General features: G+C 43.4%; 1 protein-coding gene across 2 annotated transcripts in view; it reads right to left on the bottom strand.

The window, feature by feature from the left end:
• PDZRN3 (PDZ domain containing ring finger 3) overlaps nt 1-25744 on the bottom strand; it is a 131037-nt gene that overhangs the window by 19227 nt on the left and 86066 nt on the right. The window contains exon 1 of one of the 2 annotated variants that reach the window (XM_050979389.1): nt 12075-12342. The exons of the other annotated variant lie outside the window; for it this stretch is intronic. Within the exon in view, the coding sequence (XP_050835346.1) occupies nt 12075-12143 (69 nt within the window). The 5' untranslated portion in view covers nt 12144-12342. Of the gene's footprint in view, nt 1-12074; nt 12343-25744 lie in introns of those variants that run through there. 2 annotated transcript variants of the gene reach the window in all.

The following is a 25744-nucleotide window of genomic DNA, read 5'->3' as shown; positions in this document are numbered from 1 at the left end:
AAAAGAAAAGGTCCTGCACAGCCAGGAAGAAGGAAATGGGACCAGATTTTAGAAGTGGGGTGTGAGCCAGCTAAATTCTAATCTAAACTCTCTCCTGCTGCAGAGGGACAGCAGGAAAGGGTGTAGAAAGGGTTTGTGACTTTCTTGCACTCAGCTTCCAGTGGGTACATTGATAGCTCTACAACTGACAACTCTACAGTTGATAACTCTACAGAACAATATTTGATGTGTATACAATTTTAGAGGGTGGGTTTGATAGGATGGCAATGATTACAGTGAAATGGAAGCAGAAGTCACTGTACTGCTGTTATTATGGGCTTCTTAACCCACTTCAAAGACATGGCTGGGGATTTTGTCTTTAAAAGTTAATATTCCTGTGAGCTGTGGCAGCACCCACATTTGTTAGGCAAACAATCCTCTGGACAGTAGCTGTCCACATGATGAATGGTTTTGGGGTCAGTCTGTGGATCCCTTACAGAAGGTGATTCCTCAACCCCAGCTGAGTGCAATCCTTTCAGCTCTGCAGGTTCCTGCTCTGAGCAGCAGCCTTGGCCACTGTGGTGGTGCTGATCTATGAGACGTGGTCAGAACTGCCCTAACAAATGATGAAAGAACACACAGTGACACAAAAATACACTTAACAGCAGGGAATTACATTTCTGAGTCTGGTTACTAAAAAACCTGCAGCAAGTGCCATAATATGTGGTAAATACTGAGCAGTGAATAGTTTGTAATTACTTTTTTTTTAAGCATTTCCCATCTCAGCACACCAATATCATTTTCCATTACAGGGAAATAAGGATGGCAGTGCTAAATATTTGGATAATAAAAAGCAGTAATTCCCCAGTCTGCTTATGCATAACAGAGATAAATTGCTTTTTAGTCTAGGAAAAGTAGCAGGTATTGGTATTTTATTTTTAGCAGGACAAAAATGATGCAGAAGAGAAATATTACTGGGATGATCTCAATGGCCTGATTTCTGGTGTCTGGGTAGAGTCAGTACTTGTGGCTAATCCTGAGTCTAGCAAATAGGTGATAATAATATGCTTAGTTTCAATCTGGTAAATTTGTTACAATTGACAAATGATTATTCCCAGTGCTTAAAAGCCAATAAATACATAATAAAATTAATAAATTAATAAATCTGTACAGATTTGCTCTGATTAAAAAAAAGGGGCTTTATATTCCTAGACTTGATTCCTAATGCTGCTGAATTGTGCTCAGCAATTTTTTTTCCTTATAAACAGTTACATCTGAAATAACACAGAAGAAAAAATAAATCCATGCACATGAACATTTCAGAAGACTGCCAAAAACGACAAATATGCATAATTTCTGAAGAACATGCCATGTGACAGAGACAATGGGATCTTTCATGGCACAAAGGATGGATAAATTAACTTGTCTGGAAGGGTGAAATGCTCAGCTTTTGGACCTTCTTAGCATTGGAAATGTACTGAATATGGAGAAAGCTGTAGATAAAATGCAGTGACTGGAGCTAAATGGAGCTGAATGGGCTTGGGTGAAACTTGTGGTGGAGCCAGAGTGGATTTAGCCACTGCATGAGGCAGGCCAATACTCTGTCTTACACCAGACAGTGATAGGAGGCTGCTTGATTTTTTTTTTAATAGAAGCTATGCAATGATTATGAAATAAAATACCATTTACAGTATTTTATTTTATAGTATGTAGTGTATGTTCTTCTGCACTTGGAGAGAGGACCAAGAAATCTACAGATAAAGATGGCATAACCCTGTCTGGGAGGTCTGTGTCTCCTGGAAGTTTTAATACTTGGAATGAGAATAAAATAGTCACTTGAGCTTGATTTGATGCTCACTGGAGTCAAGGGGGGTTTTGCTTTTGCAGTGCCCCAGCTCAGGCTCTGACTGAGAGAGGACCTTCACAGCAAATCATGAAGTTATGAAGCTGATAGAGGACAAATCAGCATTCCATGGCCAAACTGAGATAATGGAAGGGAAAATGCTGCCATGGCCAATGAAGGTGGAAGTGATGTACATTTGTAATTGAGAAAGAGAGAGATGATGCCCAAAGGCAGAACAGGGGAAGCCATGGCACAAATCCAAAAGGGTGAGCCCAGCAAACAAACAGAAGGAAACAATGCCTTCAGCTCTCTTTTTGATCATGGAGCTCTCATTCATTCCTATACTCAAGAAGAAAATGGTCAGAAAAATAAACAGGAATTAATGAAAAGAGGAATGAAAAGAATTGAATATGCTGTATCTGGCCCCAAATGGAAGCAGCAGAACTCCACTGAGGAACCCTAAACATCAGGTGGAATTGCTGAGGAACATCCCATGACAGCCTAGGAGGTGTGAGTACAGCAAATAAGTGGGTAGAGTTGGAGATCAGACTCCTCAGAGCCAGGAAAAAGGCTGGAAATGTTTGAGTGCTGCCTTGGAGATAAAAGGGTAAAATCAGGCAGCAGGATCTTGGAGGCTGCAGGGTTGGTAAGACCCAAGGGCCTTCCTGAGTCTGTTTTCAAATCTCTCTCTGTTGGCAGCTACATATTAAGTAGAAGAAACAAATAAATCAGTGATGATCTGTGAGCAGTGATCTCAACAAGGAGAAAAGAAATAAAAAACAACAGGAAAATCCTCATATCTCTTCAGGCTTGTGAATAATTTGCTCTACCTCACTAGGAGATGGCTTTCCATATAATTTTCCAGTGCTGTGAGTGTGTAAAGCATTGGATCTGCATTGGCTTCTCTCTGCTGGAGCCGTGCAAGGCATTTGGCATCCCTCCTGTTGAAATCTGCTCCTTCTATTAATTCCAGATATGTCACAGTGAAATACCTTTTACAAGGGCAGATTTTCTCACGTTTTTGTATTTACAGATGTGCTTTTCCTTTACCAATTGTTCTGCTGAGAGGCTCCTGAGCCAAGTGCCACCGTTTAGATGCTAATTTCCTGAGGTCAGAATTGGCACAGGGTGCAGAGGCTGGAGCCTTCCAGCCTTTCCACTGTGAGGACAAGGCTGGACCTCCTGTGCAAGGCAAGGGGAATCTGCAGCCAAGGCTGGGATGACAGAATTGTTCTCTGTTACTAGAAAACACATCCTCATTTTTGCTAGAGGTATGAGGCAGGATAGGGCATGGCTGTGCTATTACATAAATGTCATTTTATCAATAGCTGCTGTTTAATTATTGAGCAAGGTAAGTGATTTACATGCTTTATTTCTCTGGGTGGGAAGAGAAGGATAATTAATTGCCACTTTTAAAGAGACATAAATTAGAGGCCTTCAGGTATATCAAAATATGTCACTTGTTTACAAGTGGACAAAATTTCCTCCTGGTTGCCACTAATTCTGATTTTCTTCTCTTTCTGACACAGAGCTCATGGAAAGCCCAGCAGTGGTGGTTTCTGTTTTCCTGTGAGAGCAGAATTAACACACCTGGGCTCTCTGCCCAAGGATGCTCCTGGAGCTCATTCCCAGTTTCCCACTTGCAGCCACAGCAGGGCACACACAGGAGCCCCAGGAGGGGACACTGGGACAGGGCTGGGACAGGAAGAGAAGGTGGGGAGGGTGCTCAGGGCATGGAGGAGTTCAGCACTCAGGCATGAGCAAAATCACCTGCAACAGCACAGATGAAGTGACTTCAGGCACTGGTGGAAGTAGTTACTGAAAGGCTGAGAAAGCCACAAAATCCTGGGCAGAACAGTTTAGTTGTAATGAAGTATTATATTGTTTTATTTTATTTTGTATTTTATTTTTGCAGCAATAGTGTGTGCCATTGTTTCCTGGATGCTGGGAGCACCCAGCAGAAACCACGGGCTCCAGTGAATTATTTTTTCCCATTAATTTAGACTGATTTCTGTGGGTTTAATGCCATGCATGATAAACATTGGTATGCATTGTGCAGCTTGTTGGCTCTTCTGTGCCTCACAAATGTCACAGAGAAAAAAACTTTTTTGCCTAAGAATGAGTAAGCAGCTTTTCTTTGTAGAAATTCATGCAAATCCTTGGGAAGTGCACTATAAAAATGCTAGTTCTGTTAGACTACAGATGCCTGTGCTCCTTTTAAAATGCTCTTTATGGTCTGATTCACTCCTTTAGCAAGTTCTTAAGGAGTCTGCATACTAAGAAAAAGCAGCACAACTTTAAAGATTTTTATAGAAGCAAGAGCAGCAAAAAGCCTATTTTAAAACCCCCTTTTTCCTCAGGAGTTGGAGAAAAAAGGTTCAAAATACAGGTTAATTCTTCTTGCAGATTCATCTAATCCCCCTTTTATTTCCCTCATATGTAGAGTCTCCCTCCTTTTGAAAAGCCCAGAGTGATATTGTTTAGTAATAGACTGTTTCCATGTGTGTGCATTTCCCTTCTGCCTTGTGAGCCATCCATGACAAAACAGTTCAGACCAAGGGAAAATTCTTTTCCTCAAGAGCACAGAATACATTTGTTCCCCAAACCGTTAACTTGCAAATGGAAAATCTTGGGAAAAAAGAGCCTGGAAATAAAGGAATTTTTATTTGATTAGTAATGAGCACATTTGGGTATTACCAAGGCAGTGCCAGGAGTGTCTGTGGCACACTGAGATGCTCTTGGTTGGGTTCTCAGGCTCTGCCCCTGGGGATCACTACTCCAAACAGAACCACAGGGGATTTTATAATTTCCTTCAGTGAAAACACAGAGCAGTGCTGGGGCTTCTGAGACTTTCACTAGAAGCAAAGTTTACTTGGAGCCCCTTTTTCTCTTAAATATGAATTATTCGTGTTAAATGACTTTATATCAGGGCTGAAATGCTTTTCCTTATTTTTTCAAGTGATCTTTTGAGTATCTTTTCATGGCTGAATAACCCAGGTCCACCTAGAACAGAGCCAGAAGTTGACAGGCCTCCCCTTTCAATGCCTCTCTCTGCCATTTCTGCAGCCTGCCCCAGAGGGGGCCAATCAATGGGATCTCTGAGTGAGCTACAAATGAGCCATAAATAACCATGAATTACTAATGACTGGATTCAGCAAGTGTAATTACCCGTTTTCTCACATCCTCTGCTTTGTCCACCTCTAGCACTGCACCTCCAGCGTGGCTCCTTGGGAAATGCTCTTGCCCTTCCCACATGTGCTTTTCCCAAGGGGCAAAACCCATGTCTGTGTGTCCATCTAGTACAGCAAATGCCAGATTTTTATCAATGACAGCTCTCAAAAAGCTCTGTATTCTATATTTATGTTTAAAATAACACACGATGAGAGTGAACAGCACGGAAAAAGTTCAAACCCTTTTAGCTGAGGGTGCAATGTTATGTGGATTCAAGCTGAATTTGAGGAGCTTAAGAAACAATTTTTGTCCTGAATCAGACCAAGGGTCCCTGCAGAGCAGCACCTTTTTCCCACAGAAAAAGGGAATGGTCAAAGACAAAGATTTGGACGGATCTTTCCCCTGCACTCCCAGTTTGGTAAGGCAATATTTAACACCATACCTCCAATAAAATCAGAGTAGTACAAGTTTCTGGTGTACAGAGCAGCACTTCAAACAATACTGACATCACTTCAGCAGCATTTCAGACTGTGCAAGCACACAGCCAAGGCAGGGCTGCCTCTGGAGACCTGCTCAGGGCAAACAGACCAAAGGGATCTCGACCAAGGATGAAACACAGAACAAGTTGTGATCAGCCTGAGGTCACAGGAGGGCACAGCACAACTCAGACCTCCCATCCCACCACCCAGGCACTGTGCTTAAAATCATTCTGATTCCCAGCACCCCGTTTTCACACTGCTGGTCATTGCTTGTGGCTTTTAAGTCCATCTTCACACTCCCTCCCCTCTTCCAAAAATGCGATGCAGGGCAGGGGAAGAACAATTTTGGACAGCTCTGAAGATCACCTGTGCTGAACAGGGTTACTGAAGCTGGTTCCAAGAAAAGATGGAAAGAACAGCCTGTGCTGCTCTGTGGGAAGCCAGAGACAGATCCCAGAGGGTTTCTCAGCCCTGCTGCTTCAGGAGCTTCGTCACCTTGGGCCTTGCACAGGCAGAGCTGAACAAACCTCAGGAGGGAGTCCCACCACCACCTCCCTCTGTGCTGCCCTGGCCATGAGCTCTCACAGTGGGACAGTGACAAAAACCTTTCATTTTCCTTTGCTTCTGCCTAAAACTGATGGCAGTTACCCAGATTTATCAGGTCAGACACAAGAGCTTCTGCTGAACTCTGAAGCACTTCAGCCAAATTTAAAAGTTCTTATCAGCTGTGATCTTCCAACATATGAATAATTGCTGTCTCTAAAATGATCTTCAGTTTTCACTTTGCAAGAATGTACAGAATATTGGTTGAAAGTTGCAAAAAACCCTCTTGCTGCATTTCTGCTTTTAGTTTTTGTTATTATTTGGGATAATTTTGATATATTCCAGTGGACAGCATGTCCAATCACCTCTGTGTCCCTACCCAGGATTATCCCTGATGGACACAAGGAAGAAAACAGTGCCCTGATTCTGACCATTTGTGGTTTGGATGGTGGCATCTGGCTTTTTGCCTGAAGATATTCCATATTAACAGGAAGTTTTTCTTCAATTGTAACGGTGTGAATTAGTGAGTACTGTAATATTTAATGTTATGTATATTTGATATTATTTATTCTGCCCCTCTCCTGTCAAATCCCTGACTTGTGCCCAAGTTCCAGTTGGATCTGTTTCCCTTTACCCATCAAGGACCACTCCAGTGTTCATGTGACTGCAGAGTTGTCCTGTCCCAGTGAGAATGAAGGCTAACCTTTTTCTTCCATTATTAATGAACACAGCAAAACACATTTATTGAATCTGCACTTTGTCATTTCTCCATATGTTTCCTTTTTCCCCAGCCCGTGTCTGACAGGTGACAGTGGAGCACAGAGTGATTGTCCCTGGTGCCTTCTCCCTTGTGACTTCTGCCACCTGCTCTGTAGCATTAAACAGATGTTTAAGTGTAAAGCATCACAAAACTCATCCCTTCAATCATTCATCATTTAAAAAACATCCTAATAAATCCATGCTAAGGCTGAGCATTTTATCTGTCCACTGTAAAGATGAAAGGCACTGCAGATTTTAGGAAGATTATGCAACACTGAGGCATTTAACGTGCAAAATAGGTCAAATTAGGCATTTATATCACAGGTGACCATTAGACATTCGTTTATTTCATATCAGATCTTGTTTATGTTCCTTTAATGGCCAAAATATCCCTCTAAACTTCCCAATAAAGAATATCTTCCAGAGAAATCCTAACAGAGGCACTGCATTATTCATCATCAAGTGAAGAGGAAAATTTCAATTGCCAGTTTCTGGTAAATGTCTAATTAGGAAAGGGGACTTGTGAGCCACAGACAGGCGCCACGATCATTAAAGGGCAGTTTTCTGAAGATTATGAGTCTCCAGTCTGTCAAGCAGAGTTTTTCTACAGCTGAACTAATTCTGCAGCAGAAACCCCCGTCTAGAACAAAGCCCTTGGAATTAACATCTTGTTTAAGCAAACACATGACTACTTTGAAGTGAGTGTGATAGGTTCACAACTGTTATTGAGGTCGAGTTTAATGGTAGTGAAGTGACAGAATCGAACTTCAGTGCTAGTTTTAATTTCAGCTGCAGCACAGGCTGCACATACAGAGCACTTGAAGCCATACACTGTATTTCAAGTAGAGCAGCTCCCTATAATTGGCACCACCACTTTGGTCTTAACATGGAAAACTACTGAAATGTAGAGCAACTAATTCTCTGGCTGCCCAATTAAATTTGAGGGTGTGAAAAGCATATGTACAGAGGCAATTATTTCTGTTTTCCAAATCTTACAGTTTTGATTAGGTGGGTTTTTTTGAGCTGAATGTTTATTTTGGCAAGCTTCACTTTGGCCCTGCTTTAGGATAACATCATTGCTCAGTAGGTTTAAGTCTAGTTAGTCTGCTTCCTTGAATTAGGCTTTCTTACTGATTGATTACTTTGGTCTCCTGTTCTCAAGTCTGAACGTGCAAATGGAATTCTGATGGCAAGGGGGCCTGCACTGGTGATTAGCTCAGTGCAGCAGGTTTGTGTGGGAGTTCTGCTGGAGGACAGTGCCCTGCAAGCGATGCCACTGGAAGCTGCCAATGGAAAACAGGGTTGGCTTGTTCCTCATCACTGCCGACCTCTCATTAGCACAGAATGTGTGTCTGACCTTGGGGGTTACATAACCTTGGCCACAGAGCATCTCAGTCTGCTTTAAAACACAAATCCAGCTTGCCCACTGGTGGTTTTTACCAACCCTGTCGTTTTTCCGTGTCTCAGGGACGTGCCAGGCTGGGAGCATGTGAGTGAAGCTTTCAACTTTCCGACAGGCTGCAGGATCATGGCAACAGCTGTTTATTTATATATGAACTTTAGTATTTGTGAGGGGTGCCAGCTCAACAACCACGGGGCAGAATCCTCTGACCTCAGCTCAGCTGAACCAAGGGCAGTGGCAACATGAGCTTGTTTCCTGCCAGCCTGTCCTTAGCCCGGAGGGACAGCCTGCAGGAAGGGGCTGGCCTCTGTGCTCACTTTCCTCAGGGATTCTCAGCTCCAAGTGCCAGTTTGGATGGGCTGTTCTTATGGTGTCTTCCCACCATCCTAAATGCCAGGGAACAGTTCTGGGCATTGCCCATGCGAGTTTAGAGTCTCTGTGATTTAAAATTCTGTGCTGACATGCTTGGAGATTCTTCCAGTGGAAGGTGTCCCTGCCCCTGGCAGCAAGGTTGGAATTACAGGATCTTTAAGGTCCCTTCCAACCCAAACCATTCTGTGATGCTGTGAGGATTCTGTAAAACACTGTGTCCATTTAGGAAACAACTGCACTGTGTTTTTACCTCCCATACTGTGGGCAATGTGTGCTTAGTGTGAAAAAAGTACTGAGAAAGTTCCTTAAACTGCAGGCTTAAACTTTTTAAACTCTATTTTGCACTCTCAAAAGCTCTATCTCTAATGATTCATTCTTCTGTAAGTTTCCTCCAACAGAGTTTACTTTTTGGTCCCTCAGGAATTTTCACACAAAGGGAAAAGCCCTGATTTCTGTTATTGTTTACGTAGGAGTTGATGGCACTGAAAAAAGCACATCAGAAACCTGGTGTTAAAAACCCTCACCATTTTCTGGCTTTCTTTCTTCCCCCTTCTCCTTCCATTTTCACAACTTTTAATATCCTCTGAAGAAGATTTCCAATTTAACCAGACACCTGAAAATCTAATAGTATATATTACTTGATTTAATGTGCTGCATTCAGCTGGGCAGTAAACCTTGGGACACATGTGAGATGGGATTTGCACCCCACTGCTGCCACGCTCATCAGTGGTGACACTGCTCTGCACCAAGCTGCCACAGCCCCCTTTGTGTTTGTAGCACAAAGCACTGAGATGCACAGCTACAACAGTCTCTAATGACGAGGTGTCTTAATTTGGTTTTTATGATGTGATTAAAGGTACAATAAGGTAAGTGCTCAACAAGAGGGAAGACCATTGTTCTGCATCATTAAGCACACAGAGGCCCAAAAAGAAATTGTAGGCAATGTGCCAAAGCCCTTAATGAAGAGGATCTCTTTGAATTATCTATGGATGAGGAAGGGATAAAGCCTGAGCCCTGGTATATTTGATCCTCTTTGTGCTCACTGTTAGAGGACTTACAGAGCCAGCCGTACCAGACCTTCTGGAATTGTAATTTATGGAAGCATTAATTTCCCAGCCACACTAAAGCTCTTGGCCTAATAGAGAAAGTGAAGTTATGTACTATTATTAATTCCTTCAAGTGTCTTCTGAATTCCTACATCTTGGAGTCATGAACTTTTAAAAACTAAGGATAAGGAGATTTATTTGTAAGGATGCTCAATATTCCCCAAAATCAAGTTATGCAAATTTTGTCTAACTCAGATTTCTTAAAATAGCAATGCCTTCTTATCACATGATATTAGGGTTACATGGATGACACAAAACCACTGTAAGAGACATTTTCTACTGTTGGCAGATTTTGAAACTTTTATCTTCTATATTCTGTAATTTAAAATGGCAGTGATCCTTCATCTCCCTCACCATTAAACTGTAGGTGATTGCTCTTGTGTGTAGGTTACATGAGGACGTGTTTTTATAGTTGTAGTGACATATAATTATCTGGATGTGCTCCACAAGCTATAGAATTCCCTCCCTCCTGTCTTGCGAAAGAGAGAAATCAAAGTAGACCCCTGCTAAAATAATTTTGCAGTTATTTATATTCTAGAATAATCAGGGATTATAGTCTTAAATAATTCAGTTTTTGCTACGTTAGAAATCCCAGTTTTACAGGATTACATGCACCTTCCCTTTCTGTGGAACTGAGGGTATTCCAACAGTGTTTCCCAAAAGAATTCCACACTTCATGAGGAGCACTGGGCTCTCACACAGGCTGCAGCACTTTGCAGGCTGACAGAATCCTAAACCCAAGCTCCTGCCAGGGATCTGCACCTGCAGCCAGCACTGGATAGTTCAGTCATCTCAGATATCAGCAGGAACTGTTCCTGGGACTGATTTCAGGACGTGTATTTAAAGAATGTTGTCCTGCATCTGTTGGGAGATGTCAGTAAGCTGCAAAGGTTCTCTGCCACCTTCCCTTCGTGACAAAAGTTGAGCAAGCCCCTGAGCAAATGCAATGTTCTGATCAGGTGCTGGCTGTCTGTCCTGGCTGTTGCACTCCTGAACGTGACTCACTGACAGTCCCCAAACCCAGACTGCACAAAACTTGTCAGGATAAGGAATTACTCCCACAGCCACTGCTGTATCTGAGCAGAGCACTCACACAGACCCTACCTGGCCCCAGGTGTGCTGCTGCTGGCAGCATCTGCAACTGCTTCTCAGTTCACAACTCTGGCCGAAAAATCTGATTACCTCCCTGTAAAATTCCTGCCCCATCACATGCACAGCAGCTTAGCAAGTGGAAGTGTGCTGGTATAAATAGAAATGACAGTCAACATGTCTTTCTGTTTGCTCCCACAGGTTTTTTTTACTCCGCAAAGCGTCAGCGTCCTTTGGGTGAGCGAGCGAGAATTAGATCACAACTACGTGGTTAAAATTTAATCACTTCCCTACTAGCATAACACACAGAGCACATCTTTTATTCACTTTGTTGTCAGTGACATCAGGGGCTGGGATCAGCTGCAGGTGGGAAGGCAGCAGGACACGGGATTGCTGAGCAATTCCCTCTGCCGGCAGCACGGAGCAGCGCTGGGAATGTCACCCAGCACTTGTCACTTCTCCTAAACCACCTCAGGAATGGCACGGGGGAAAAGTGCAGCTGGAAGGATCTGGGTAGTGTCTGTCCATCCAGTCTTGGTACAGACAGCCCAATCCACCTCCTGAGTACTGACTGTGAGTGTAAAAGTCTGCGAGTATTTCCAGGGAGACCTGCAGGCACACATCCTGAAACACCTGGCCATCACTCTGCAGGGCTCCATCCCCCTGCCTCAGTCCAAACTGTAGATGTGACAGAGTAAGGAATTTCAGAGGCACACAGAAGGAAAGGCAGAATCAGGAAATAAAATCTTTGCAATAGAGGTTGATGTGCTAATACATTCACAGAAAACTTCTCAGAAGGTTCATATGAGTAATTTGGTATACAAAGATCTGTAGGGCAGTAGTTTTAATCTGCTGTCAGATCTGTTAGTTGGTGTTTTTACACAGCAAGGTGCAACAGCTACAACAACTAGCTATAAACTCTCAGTGACAGACTGAGCACCAGTGAGCACACTGCACACAAACAAGTGGCTCTAGGTACTTGAAAACAGATACAAAACCTTCCTCGTGCATCTCTTCCACTTGTGCAAGGAGTGTATGGCCAAGCCGTGATCCTTGACAAGAAATTTAACCTAATCTACACTGCAGAAATGAACAGTCTTATTTTGTGATGGAAGTGTTGGGAAAAGTTTCACGTATAATAGTTGCATTTAAATATCTGATGTTCTGCACATGTAAATGGGAACATCCAGGCTGAAAACATAATGATTATCACACAGATTTCAAACAAGGCAAACTCACTTTCTTTTCCATTTCCATCCTCCCTGCCCTTAACAGTGGCCACAAGCCTGAGAGAGAACATTTCCTTTCAGAAAAGAAATCTAATTCTTTACCTGACAAACTTCATACAGCAACTTGTACTGCTCTTCTGGCTTCTGCAGAGTGCACAAACTGCATCCCATGTTTAAATTCAAGCGGCAGAAAGGATCCTCCTTATTCCCCCGAGCAGCCAGAGCGCTGCCTGTGGCCAGGGCGCATCCAGGTGAGGATGGAGGTGATGCTGCCAGGTGATGCTGGCCCCGCAGGTGAGGCGGCTGCTGCCGGCACTGGCGGTGGCAGCACCGCGGAGCTCTGCCCGTCCCCGGCTCGCAGCTCCCTCCCTCTGCCTCTCCCGGCTCCCAGGCACGGCTATATACCGCCACTCATGCATATTAATCAGCTCTCATTGACTATTCATAACAGACAGTGATACACAAGCTATAATTGCCAGCTATGACAGCTGAAATTTCTCTAATTAACAGGCAAGTGCTTCAGTAGCAGGCATAATAAAGGACACTAACAATTTTGTAAAGCATTTTGTAGCAATTACAAATAAACACGACTGTGTTTTACTACGGTCCCTCAGGATAATTCTTCCCACATTTCAGCAGGCTGGGAGCAGGGTTTAAACGTAAGGCACAGTGAAATGAATGTCGTGGTGCAGAACTCAGCCAGGGTGAAGCTGAATATGCTCAGCAGCATTTATTTCCCTCCTGGACTGTGGTGCTATTTGAGAGCCTCAGTTTTACAGCAGCAGCTGACTGAACAGCGTGTTGAACAAGCACGACGGAGAAAGGCATCTCTGTCCCTGAAAGCCTCCACAGCCTGGCTGCAAAGAAAAAAAGGATGTGAATGTATGTGGATTTAGGGGAAAAAAACCAAAAAACCAAAAAAGTGTCTTGTATTAATGTAGATTAGCTTTAGATTAATATGTGTTCCAAGTGAAAAATGGCCATTTATGCTACTGACTCCCATTGTGTATTTGAGCGGTGTAAATGACAGCTTCACATATTATCTGTGATATTAAAAATATAAACTTTATGAGATTATAAAAATACCTACAATAAAATCAGCATGGCATTTATGAGTACTCAGCATTTGAGAGCGTAGATCTGCACTAAACCTGTGCCACAGATGTAAAGGATAAGACAGCAGTGAACTGCCCAATGAGCTAGAAAAGTACTCGTAACTCACAGGCTTTATGGATATTTTCCAGCCTGTGAGAAGCACTACCTTGCCTTGGGAGTGAGGATTGACCATAATTTTCCCAGTTGTTTAAGCATTCAGAAGGGGCTGCATTTTTACAACCTCACTGCAACTCATTCTGCCATAAAGAAGGTGACAGAGCAGCCAGGAGTGAGAGCAAGGGTGCCATTCCCACAGGGATTGCAGGGACAGCCTGGATGGATCCTGGCCATGGTTATCTGACTGCTTTTGACATTTGCTGGGTGAGTTTCTGTGCATCCCAAGGGAAGTGTTGTGCAAGGACCATCTCTCCTGCCCAAGCTCTGCACACAGGTGCTTGCTGCAGGGATCCTGTAGGATCCTGTAGGATACTCAGCTCTTGCTACAATGGCACTGACTCACAGCTTGCATTAACATGTTCATTACTGCAATGCAGTTCATGCTTTAGTACAACTTTGGTAAACTGAGACTGACAAGAAGGGGTCCCTCGATTCTGTGACTTCATTTTGGTAGCAAAATTTGCCTGCCTACAGAAAGAAAGAACAGAAAGAAAGGAGACTCTGTTTCAGTGGTGTCCAGCAACAGGACAAGGGACAATGGGCACAAATTGAAACACAGGAAGTTCTATCTGAATCTGAGAAAAAACTTCTTTATTGTGAGGGTGGCAGAGCCCTGGAACAGCTGTCCAGAGGTGCTGTGGAGTCTCCTTCTCTGGGGTTATTCAAAACCCACCTGGACATCATCCTGTGCCACCTGGTCTGGATGACCCTGCTGTGGACTGGGATGGACTGGATGATCTCCAGGGCTCCCTGCCAATCCCACCTGTGACTGAAACCCCTTCCCAAAAGAAGAAGGAACTTCATCCCTGAGCTGTTTCCCTGCTGAGAGAACTGCTGCCATGGTGGCAGAAGCTGCAAGGCAGAGGAAGCCTGGATGATACTGCTGCCCTCCAGGAAGGATTCAGGCTATCCCTGGTTAGACATGCCACTCAAATACTGCAGCCTTTCCAAGGCTGACAGCCAGTGACTGTGGATCTGGAACAACTGGAAAATTCTTGCATGAGGGGACTGGTGTTCCCAAAGAGCAGAAAAAGATGATGATGATAAGTGAATTAAATAAAAAAAACCTCAGGCTCTATGGAAATTGTAAAAAAGTTTATGGCTTTGATTAGATAATTTTTTGGTTATGTAATTTGATTAAGGAACTTGAGGTAGAGCGTCCAAAAATGTTGTCTGTGATTTTGGTTTTCTTCTTAAATGCAATTATGTTTCTTCTCAAATACTTGATGCCATTTAAATAAATGTTAGTGTTCTGTTCAGGTGGCTGAGGTCAGTCAGGATTTTTTTTTTTTTTTTTTTTTAGGACTAGCATGCAGCTGGATCTGCTTAGAAACAAACCAGAAACATGTGGGATATTTAATTTCCAGTTTCAACGGAAACACACCTATTTGTTATTTCCCTATAGCAACGTGATAGAGTGCAGGAGATAATGTTTCATCTGATTCAGAGAGATAATCCCTAAATCAATCCAAGAGAATAAGCCCAGCAGAAGACTTGTTTTGATGTGTGAGTGGAGGGTCCCATAAATGTGATGTTTGGGATTCTCCAGCTGCCGTGGCCCCTGGTAAATGAGCTGCTCTGGAGCCAGGCCAGTGCCCATCTCACTGGAGATGTTTCCATTGTTCAAATATAACTTGTATCTCCCTTATTCATCTCATGGGCAAAAATAGTAGCACTGCCTCGGGTCAATATCGAGTGGTTTTTACAGCACTTTGCCAGACTTTAAACATTTGGGCAGCAAACTTGTGTTCTGGGCTTTGTCCAGTGCTGATTTCTGCCTTTAATGGTGCACTCGAGCTGAAGTTTCAGTCATTTCCAAGAGAAGGATTACAGGGAGGAAAAAAAGTCTGCCTATGTTCTGAAATTCTGGATGCTTTCTTTGAGAGGGGTTTCAGTATCAACACCATTTGAAACGAGAATCTGAAGTTTGGCACCGGGATGGTTTGTGCTGTCCCTGTGAAATCTGCTAAATTTGGTCAGCTCCTCCTGAGCTGCTGCAATTTGTGTGTTCTCAGCACAAAGTCGGTGCAAGCTTCCAGTTTAACTCCTGAGAGACTTTGAACGAGTTCAGCGAGCGGTGCCAGGTCTGAGGAGGGCAGCTCGGGTTCCTGGTGGCTCTTTGTGAGGAGGGAGGATGGGTTCTAAGAACAAAGGGATGCTCTCTGCGCTCCCCTCCAGGCAGGGAGAGCCACACGAGCTGCTGGGGTGGGCTGGCTGGTAATGATGTGACTTTTTAACAACGTATTGACCAAGGAAGCCTTACAGGAGCGCTCCTCAGCACCTGCTGTACCTGGGGCAGGTAAGCCCAGGCTTCCCCGAGCAGGCAGCTCGTCCTGGGATCTGTCACCAGCGCTAACGATGTGCCATGTGCGGTCTCGCCAGGGCCACGGATAATGAGCTTAACCAAATGGACGGCAGCGCAGGGTTTCCATCACGTGTAATGGGAATGTTAGAGTGGTCCCAGCTGAATGTGAGCAATCCGGGCTGAATGGGAAGTCAGCGAGCCAGCTGACTGGGAACAATAGGAAATAGCCTTTGAATACACAAGGTGCCGGCAAGAGCTTTCATTAGCATTTATCTAGATTACTCACTGCCTGCCCGCCTGCGTGTGACCGCGCCTGCAAAATCCCCCTCGCCACAATACCTGGCTCCGACTCTCAGACATTTGCTTTTGTGTCCAAGAGCTAATTCCCAGGGAACAGGAGAAGGTGGGAAGCAGCCAGACTGCCACCACAAAGGGGAGGGTGCTGCTCTTGTCCCCGAGGTCCCGGACGGACAAGGAGGGAGCGCTGCCGCACACCACGGGCTGGTTTTGCTTTTTGCACGTGTCTTAGCTTCAACTTGCAACCTCTCGGCTTGCAACCACAAACCCAACATCAATTTTGCTGTTTTCATGTTTGATTTATCCCCTGATTACGGCTGCCAGGTGCTGGCAGGTAAGGGCAATCCACAGGAGGCTGATGCACTTCGGGTGTCCTGCCTGTCTGCACGGGATGCTGAATCAGAATAAAGGGGGAAATGAAGCACTCATGAGGGACCTGCACCCTGGAGGGGATCATTATTAGGGAGCTCCAAGGCTAAAAAGCACTCTCTGCCAGCTCTTCAAGGGTAGGGACTGGCTCTGCCAAGGGTTGGCTCTCGGACAGCAGTTCCCACCAGCAAGAATAAACTCGTGTCCTTTGTGTGAGGAGCAGATGGCACACAGCTCCTGCTCAGAGCTGGCCACACACCAAACCCAGCTCCTAATGCTGGAGTGGCTGCCTGCGATAGCACTGATGGCTTGGCATTGTTTATTTTGTTTCTTTAAATGCAAGTTGGCTTTCCTGCTCTGCAGCAACTATTTAACACCGTATTTCTGTACATATACTTAGCAAGTTCTGTTTAAACAAGTGATTCCTATTTAAGCAGCGTGATTAGGGAAGCGTTTGCTTAATGTATCAATACTTTAATTACTTTTCTTGTTTTTGCAAATATTTAAGACTTGTGAGAAACAAAAGCTAGGAAAAAGAACAGCTGTGACTTTATAAATAATTCTTGCTTTGGTGTGTTAAATAAACAGAAGTCATGGAACTGGACAGATTATGGTTACCCAGAGCGGTGTGAAAGGGAACTGAGTTACACAGCCATACTTCAAAGTTAAGTATCTGGGATTTTTCAAAGTGTGAGAGGTGTTTTTTAATTATAACCATTGGGTTACCTTTATTAAAGCTCGAGTGCCTCTGCTGGGAATGTGTTCAGACTGAGTTCTGTTTCCCCGTGTTTATTTGAAAATGTTCAATAATACAACCCACTGATAGCTGTGAAGCGTTGGGTTCTTAATAATACATGTAATTAGTGTGGATCTAATTTAAAAATACCCTTCTGAAAAGTTCTTTGTTGAATATGTGAAAGCAAACCAGGGTTTTCTATGGCATCGTGCAGGCACAATAATTAAATACACACTCTAAATATAACAGCAAAAAGATCTCAATTCTGGTGGGGGTTTTTTGCATGTGGGCATAGCAATCTGCCTATGCATTGGAAGCTTCAAGACTGAGCCAAAATATTTAAACTAAAACATACCACAAGAGAGGATGTGAAAGCAAATGTAAAACTTTGGCTTTATTCCCATCAGTTAATGCTGAAGTCTTGAGATCCTTATTTGCTCCACTTAGCATCTCTGAAAGAGTTCCAATCCTCAGAAGTAACTTAAATGAAATGATACTTATTGTTAAACTGCTGAAGGAACTGCTTTGTCCTTGAAGCTCTTTAAAAGTCCAATATCTCTGTAATTTATGCCACTTGAGGAAGCCAGTGATGCCTCAGGAGCATCCCTGCACCGTCCCTGTAAGCTCTGCAGGGCCAGCAGATCCCACACTATTGTGTTAACTCAGTCTCCCATGAAGCAGAACGATGAGGTCAGAATAGGGTAAATAACTGTTTGATATGCCACTGAGACCTGGTGGTGGGGAGAACCAGGAGAGTGACCTGTGGGCCAGGGAACTCCTCCTCCCCTGGCTGCCTCTCTGGGCCTTGATTAGAGCAGTGCCAAGAGGTCTCGGTCAGAGCTGAAGACAAAAGGTGATCCCTGAGCCTGGGGATGTTCCAGCTGGATTTACAGCGCTGACACTGGAGGGAAGGGGGTGAGACAGGGTTTGAGTGCCGAGGCCAGAGAAGGAACTCATCAGAAAGGGACTGCTCTTTCACCTGAGCAGAGCCAGCTCCAAAACCACTGGCTGCCAGCCCAGCAAAGCCCAGCTGAGGGAAGGACCTGCAGGCAGATCACACTCCTCATCCTTCAGCTCAAATCCCCCGTCCCTTTTCCATTCATGACACAATGGAAGCAGCCACTGCGAACCACAAAGCCAAAAGTACGGAAGGCTGGCGAGGAAATGAGAAAATCTGATTATAGGCTGGATTTGTGTTCTAAAAGCTTCTTCCCTGATAGCTGAAACCTCAGCTTCCTCACAAAAAAGCATCTTTGATTTCCTGTTTTTGATGCTGCAACAGCCAAACTAATCTCCGTAATTTTTACGGGTTATTTAACTGGACAGCTTCTACTTAAGAAGAATGACAAATTTAAACTTGCACAAATTGTCACTTTTTACATGGTGAAAAGTGCTCTGGTTATTGTTAGCAGTTACAAGAATATGCAAGAGCAAATTAGGGAGATTTAAAGGAAGAAAGTGGATAATGAAAGTACAGGAGTGTGGAGTCAAATGTTCGTTCTACACTTGTGTTCATAAGGTTGATATGCTCGCAAATCTGAAATTACCTACAGAGCATCAACCCCCATTTTGATTTTGCTGCAAAATATCACTTTAGAGAGACAGTATTGGTAGGCACAGGCTGCTCTGAGTGATGGTTATTTCAAAATAAGAACGTTTTCTGTAGAAGTGATAATCCCCTTTTAATAATCTCAGAGCGCGCCGAATGATTCGGTGGACTTGAACGCTGCATAAAAACTATTGACATAGTACTTCATCTTTAAAACTGATAGACACGTGCCCCAAAAGCTAATAAAGTTCATTCTAATACAAACAAGGAAGTAAAATAGTATATCATAGCCTCTGATAGCTTTGGCTCCTGATCATATAACTGTAGCCCAGGGACAAAGAAAATTGAAGTGATTTAGAAAGGTACCCAGTAGGATATATCTGATATTAGGCAGTTTGCTGAAGCAAAACAGTAATGTCAGAGAGATACCAAGGTGTAAAATCCATTTGACTGTGTCCAAGTGCTTCTGCTCTCTGACCTTAATGTCTCCAGATGAACTCCCCTTAGGGTCAGCTGAATAATGCTTCATAACCTATGGCCAGAAACTGCCAAGACCGGCTACGGATCACAGTCTTCACTTCTGTGCTTTAGCTACTCTATTCATATTAAGAATTTTAAGCCATTTCTATTTGAAAAGATATTATCTATCATCGCTCAGTTTTTACTGCTCCACACTTAATATGAAACAGAGCAAAACAGGAATGCCATCTATGGTTCATTAGGTTTTATATTAACCACCCAATGAAAAGAATATGTGGGAATATGAAGTATTAATGGTAAATGGCAGGACTTGCTTATATGTTTGCCTTTGTTTTCATTTCTAGGTTCAGGTGGACAATGAGGGGTTTGATTGCTAACTCTCAGCTGGAGCTCCTGTGCAGGGAAGGCCCAGGAGAGGAGCAGACCTTCAGTGAGACAGGATTTGAGTCCTTTAGGAACAAAGGAAATGTAAGTGTTCATGTCAGTCTTTGAAGCTGGGAAAGATGTGTTCTCACTGAAGGAGACTGGCATTAGCTCCAGAGCTGGGGTGTGTGATGAATTCCACTGTGGGCTCTCAGAGGGGACAGCAGGGACTCTGCTGGGGACGTCAGGCAGCAGCAGAGGCTGTGCTGCAGCTAAAGCACAGCAAAAGGAGTGCAGGTGTGTGGGGTAAGAGGAGAGGAACAGAGGGACACGGGGGCTCTGGCTGGCTGCAATCCCAGAGCCAGGCTGTGCCTGTGCTGGGAGCTCACCTGTGCTCTCCCTGCACCACCAATCTCCAAACTCTGGGAGGACACAGCAGGTGGCTCAGGTCCTGCCCAGAGCAGATTTCCATTGTTTGGCTCATGGAACACACCAACAATACACAACAATATTTGCTTCCCATTTATCCTCTTTGCAATGTAATCTCACCAGCCCGTGGAATTGCAGCAATGCTGGTTCATTCACTTCATTATAAAATCAATCCTACAGCAAAAACATTGGTTGGATAAAGGACACTCTGAGTATTAATGCCTTCTCTGACACAAGAGGGACACTTTTTATGCTTGGCTCGTCTTGAACAAGGAATTCTGGTTCAATGAGGAAAGTCACAGAAGGATTTAGGCTGGAAAAGACCTCTCAGGCCATCAAATCTGAGCTTTAATTCCTCTGGAGGGCACATAACTCCCAATTTTGTGCCTTCTCCAGGTCACATCACCTGGCTTTATCTTCAGTGGCAATGGAAGTGATTTCCACCTGTTATTAGCACTGTGTTTCTGGGAAGCCCTGTGAATCAATGTTTACCTTAATGAAAGACATAAATTACCCACACTGGCTCTTGTATTGGCCAACTTCAGGGAGTTATCCCACAGCTACACCTCCTCTGCCATTTCTGCCCTTAAAACACACATTCTGATAAGCAGCATTGAAATGAACACACAGATATAAATATTTGATAAAAGAAAAGGCAAAGTCCACAGGGAATCACAACCCAGAAATGATCATTCCTATCAGAAGACACAATCACTGATCTTGTCATTCCCAGGGAAGCCTCAGAGCTGCTGGCTTTCCCTAATCCAGGATCTGCATTCCAGTTTTCCTGCAGACTGATGTTTCTCTGCAGAAGGAAACCAATGTCCTTGAAGAGACTTTTACAGACTGAATGGAAGTTAGACTACAAATATTAATGAATGAGATTATCTGGTAACAAACAAAATAAGTGGTTGTGTTTCTTTGAAAGTTGTATTATGTGTCCAGAATTTTCATCCTGGTGGCTACAGCATGAAACATGGGATGCAGAAGTTGAAAGTTCGTGTGATTTATGGTGTGATGGTATTTACTTTAAATATTTTCATGGTTTGGGTTGCAATTTGACTGTTTTGGGGTGTTAGGTATAGATGGTAAATAAGATTTCAATGACAGTTCTTATCCCCTGCCTATCTTTGCTCTCCTCTGTTGTTTCCCCAAACAAGAGGGTTCTGCAGAGAGCTGCACTTTCTTTTCAAATTATTTGTGTCTGTTCTGACCATGGTGACAGAAAACTCAGACTCTGTTAGGACACAAATGTGTCTGCACATACATCTCTAGGGGCACGATCACATGGCTGGGGGAAGAGACTGAGTTTCTGAGAAACACACCTATGAAAACATTAATTAAATCACAGATGAAGCCCAGATGATGGGGCTGCCTACTTAAAACACTACATTGGTTGCCAGCATGATGATCAACACAATTTTCTGTGCTATTTAATTTTTTTCCTGTTTCTTGGCTGTAGTTAGAAGGTTATAAACTGGCAGGCATGTATCCCTAAGACTTTGAAATTCAAGTTGCTCTCTGCTTTCTTTGAGTTTCATGTTCTTAGCGGAGGAGAGAAATCACAATAATTACAGCTTAAAATAGTCTCATTTCATGGTGTGGCTAACAAGTGAAACTACAAGTAATGATGTAATCTAACATGTCAAAAAAGAAAATGAAAAGAGGAGACAGAAGGCAGGACGGAGCCAAGGGATGCGATGTGCCATGTCATCTTCTAATTAACTAACTGATCCTTTAAACTGTCAAAATCAGCCAGGAAATCCATGGCCCAGTGTCTTATTAATATTCATACTGGGCCATGAGAAGCTCTGATTCCAGTCCCAGTGGTTATAGTTAAACATTAAAATAATAATAATAAAAAAGCCTGGCTACCCAGGGCTGCAGGAGCATCACAGTGATGGGGAGATGCAGGCAGGGCACCCTGCTCCCCAACCCTCCCAGGCTGCAAATTGATTTCTGGATTATTAGGGGGGTCCTATATTGGAAAACAAAAATAACCCCACAATTATTTTTCCTCTTGCTACGAGCTGCCACATTGTTAATCACATTAAGTTCCACATTGTCAAAGGAAAGAAGGATGCATGGAATGTTTTGCAATATGAGCCCATTTTTAATTTTGCCCACACCAAAGGAATATGCAGTTAATAAAGCCTGGTTGTTTGGAGGAATGGGGGAATTCATTTTGCCATGTAGGATGCAATTCAGGATTGTTTTTGCAGAAATCTGGGGCCCACAAGAAAAATAATCTTCCATAATCTTCTTATAATGCAATTATTCTCTTACATTTCAGCCTGCCAGTCTCTTCCTACTCCCACTAAGCAGTTTCCTGAACCTTGAAGTCTAAGGGAGCAGCTGACATTTGGTTCTCCATTCATTTTCTGTTTAATTCTTCATGGCAGGACAATGCTTTAAAAAAAAAAAAATAAAAATCCTCTCTGCTCTGAATTACATGGACTATTTTGGGGCCCACTCTGCCACAGACAGGGATGTGTCTGTGTGCAGCAGGAGATGGGGATGAGGAGGTAATTCAGCACCTTCTGAAGTCAAAAAGGAGTTTTGACATCAGCCTTTTACAATGAATTTCAAGCCCAGACTATTTTGAGGGCAGTTAATCCTGTTTTATTCTTGCCATTTCTAGCTGTGCATGGCAGAGTAGAAAGCAATATATTATGTAGCCCTTTATAGCAGCGTGATCAGTAAAGGAGTAGCTGAGCTGTAAATCACATGCTGTACCCCTCAATGAAAAATAATTAAATTGTTGGAATCTCATTAATTGATATCCTTTATTTAATTGATACACTAAAGGTAAAATATCTTGGTTTGTCCCCGATTTCTTCTCTTCATCCCTGCCCTTGCCAGTTTCCTCTGATACAACTTTCTGCAGTTTGACACAGACTTAGAGGGAACAAAGGGCACATTTCCATCTCAGCCCCCACTGGGTGCCTGTTCCTGGGGATGAGCTGGGTGAGGAGAGGATTCCCTGGGATTGCTCTCCTGCTGCTCTGGGCTGCCCCAGCACCCCCTGCCTCCCACCAGCACCATCCCAGCAGATGGAATTTGGGCTCTCACCTCCCAGCCCAGTCAGCAGCCCAGTTGGTGGTGGCTGAAGGAACTTTCCCTGGTTTTCCATCTGCCCCTGGAGCAGTGTCAGGGTGTTCTGGGATACACCAGAACTGCTGCTCTGCAGTTCTCTTCTTCTTCCCTGCCCATGGACACACAAACTCTGGGGCAAGTCCTGCATCAAAACCTCCACACTGCGCCCACAGAGAGCTGGGGTTTCTCTGGGAGCCACTCACAGCTTTCTCACCCCCCAAAAAAAGAAAATTTATCTTCAAGCAAAGCTATCAACCCAAATATTTAACACCACCTATTTAACTCAGTTGTTTAAGCTCTATTATGGATGAAAGGAAGGCTCCATTTAAGAAAAAAAAAAAAATTAAATACTCCAAAGTGTCTATCAACCAGGTTACACCAGGCACTGAACTGCCAGACCACAAATCCTGAATGTGTTGATGCTAAATGTCTATGAGGAGCATATGTTATGGATCAAAGAACACACTGATTAATCCAGCAGAGACAGAAGTCTGTCACTTTGGTCATGGTGCCATGATGCCACAGAAGACAGCGCTGAGGAAGCACATGAAAAGAGAACAAATGCCAGTGAGAGAAAGAAAAGAGAGAAAAGGAGGTTACAAGCAAAAATAGCAGTTTTATTGGGTCAAATGCAGTTTCTTAATGCATTTCCTATTTTTAAAAATATTAAATTCTCAAGATTTTGGGGTGATGTGAATTTCTATCTATTTCCCTGGGAAATATCAGGGAAATAGATAGAAATTCACATCACCCCAAAATCTTGAGAAATAGATAGAAATTCACATCACCCCTATCATTTCATTAATATAATTTTGTATTAATTCAAGCAGTCCATAATTTTCCTAGTGAAAGTTGTCTACCTGAGGCTGTCTATTTACACTGGTAGATCACGAGGGAGCAGGAATCTGGGATCACAGCAATGCATTCTGAGCTGGGCTGGTTTTCTCCAGGAGTTTGTTGGTTTATTTTGCATTCTGAGCTGGGCTGGTTTTCTCCAGGAGTTTGCTGGTTTATTTTGCATTTCTGCCAAGCAGTTTAGCAGAGCAGTGTCTTGTTCATGTGTAGTTTTACTTCAATCCTTCAACTGAGGTGCTAAAGTAGAACACACTCTTCTTCAAGTCTGCTTGAAAGCAGAGAAACACTTCTTCCTTTTTCGTATTTTAAAGTATTTTTCCATTCAGTATCACATCCCTATTTCTGGTATGTCTTCCCCAAAGAATGCTTCAGAAAACCTTTCCCATAACTCACAAAGGAAAACTTATTTCAAACATTCTCCATTTAGTTTCAGTGTTTGTTTGAAAAGTGTTTCAAACATTTGCTTTCTCTGCATTCATATCTTCTTCCTCACTGTTGCAACATTTAGTTTTTAATTGGAAAGTGGGAAGAAAACAACTGAGGGAAATGAGACTTTCCCAAATTCAAGCTTAATACTGAAAATATTTCTTGTTCAGGAGGTAGCAAAGCCTGTGAGGATCCCCTGCCTGTAAACTGGGGGATCTGTTCCCAGATTACATTCAGAGCCACCTGATTTTCTGGCAAGAATGGGATTCCCAGCACCCTTTTTAGCTTCCAGAAGAGTCTGAGGCTGAGCTCTGCTGTCACTCAGTGCTCTTTTAATGCATCCCCTACATTTTGACAAGGTGGCCACCTTCATCATCATAATATCCTGTCCATGCATGTGCAGTTGGCTAAATCAATGTATAATGCATGAACCAGGGTTCTCAAAAGTGGACTGGGAGGGGGTATATTAACTATACATGTTTTGTCACTTTTCCATCTCATTTGGGTGCAGATAAGTTATCAGTAATCTCAGACAAGAGATATTTGTGTGAGTGGCTGTGCATATTTTATTCCAGCCACAGCTCCTTTTACCACGGTACCTAGCAAGCATGTCAGGAAGCACAGGCACCCTCAATTTTGCCTGATTTTATTGCACAGTGATGCCAGGGGTTCTCTGAAGGAATAACCACGGCTGTGCACTGGAGATTCCTTTAACAAGCCACTGCTTGGCTGTATTTGTCCTCAGCTTCTTTTTCTGCATAATTTAAAAGGCAGCTGTCACAGCTACCTGCTGTCCTGTCTGAAACCTGGGCAGTGCTAAACAAACCTGACATTTGTACAGTGGTAAAGCCTCAGCCCTCTCCATGAGCCTCCCTGATCCCATTCCCAGCAGCCAGGCTGGGATCCATGGAAATCCAACAGCAAGAACTCATCACATCACCTTACACTGCCAGAATGAGCAGGCCTTTCCTCAGAGAAAGAGTTAAAGTTAATTGCATGGTAAAGACCATGAGATCAGAATCCTGGGAGTCAGGAACTGATTTATGCACTGCAAATGTGTATATCCTTTGCAGAAAAGGCCATTTCCTGTTTAAAAATGTAAAAATACTTGATTAAACTCTGCGGTTCCCAAAGCAAACACATTACACTCTTTAGTCCATTAAAACTCGGCAAGCCCGCTCCTCCTCGTGCTGTGATGGATTGATTGTGTTTAATCTCTCCTCCTTCTGAAGTTGTTTTCATTTCCTGCAGCCCCCTGCCCTCCCAGCACCAACACACCAGCAGGGCTCTCACCGGCCAGCAGAGCTGATTATAAACATCTATTGTCACTTGGGCAATGTTTATATGAAAACAGCTACATTTTATGAGTCATTATTATTATTGCTGTTATTGTCACAAAGCCAGGTGGAAGCTGGAGCGGGATGGCAATGAGGACACCTGAGCAGGCACCAGTGGAAATTCTTATCTTCTACCATTAAATTAAGTCAGTGTCAGAAGGGCTGATGCATTCAAATGATGCTGCACTATATCACTGTAGGAAAAGCACTCTTTAGCTGAAGCTAAACACAGAGTAAACGTGTTTCTTAAGGGGAAAA

This window comes from Serinus canaria, chromosome 12 (genome assembly GCF_022539315.1).
Source record: "Serinus canaria isolate serCan28SL12 chromosome 12, serCan2020, whole genome shotgun sequence".
Lineage (NCBI taxonomy): Eukaryota > Metazoa > Chordata > Aves > Passeriformes > Fringillidae > Serinus > Serinus canaria.
Note: the sequence above shows the minus strand (reverse complement) of the source record. Positions and strands in the feature narration are given on the sequence as shown.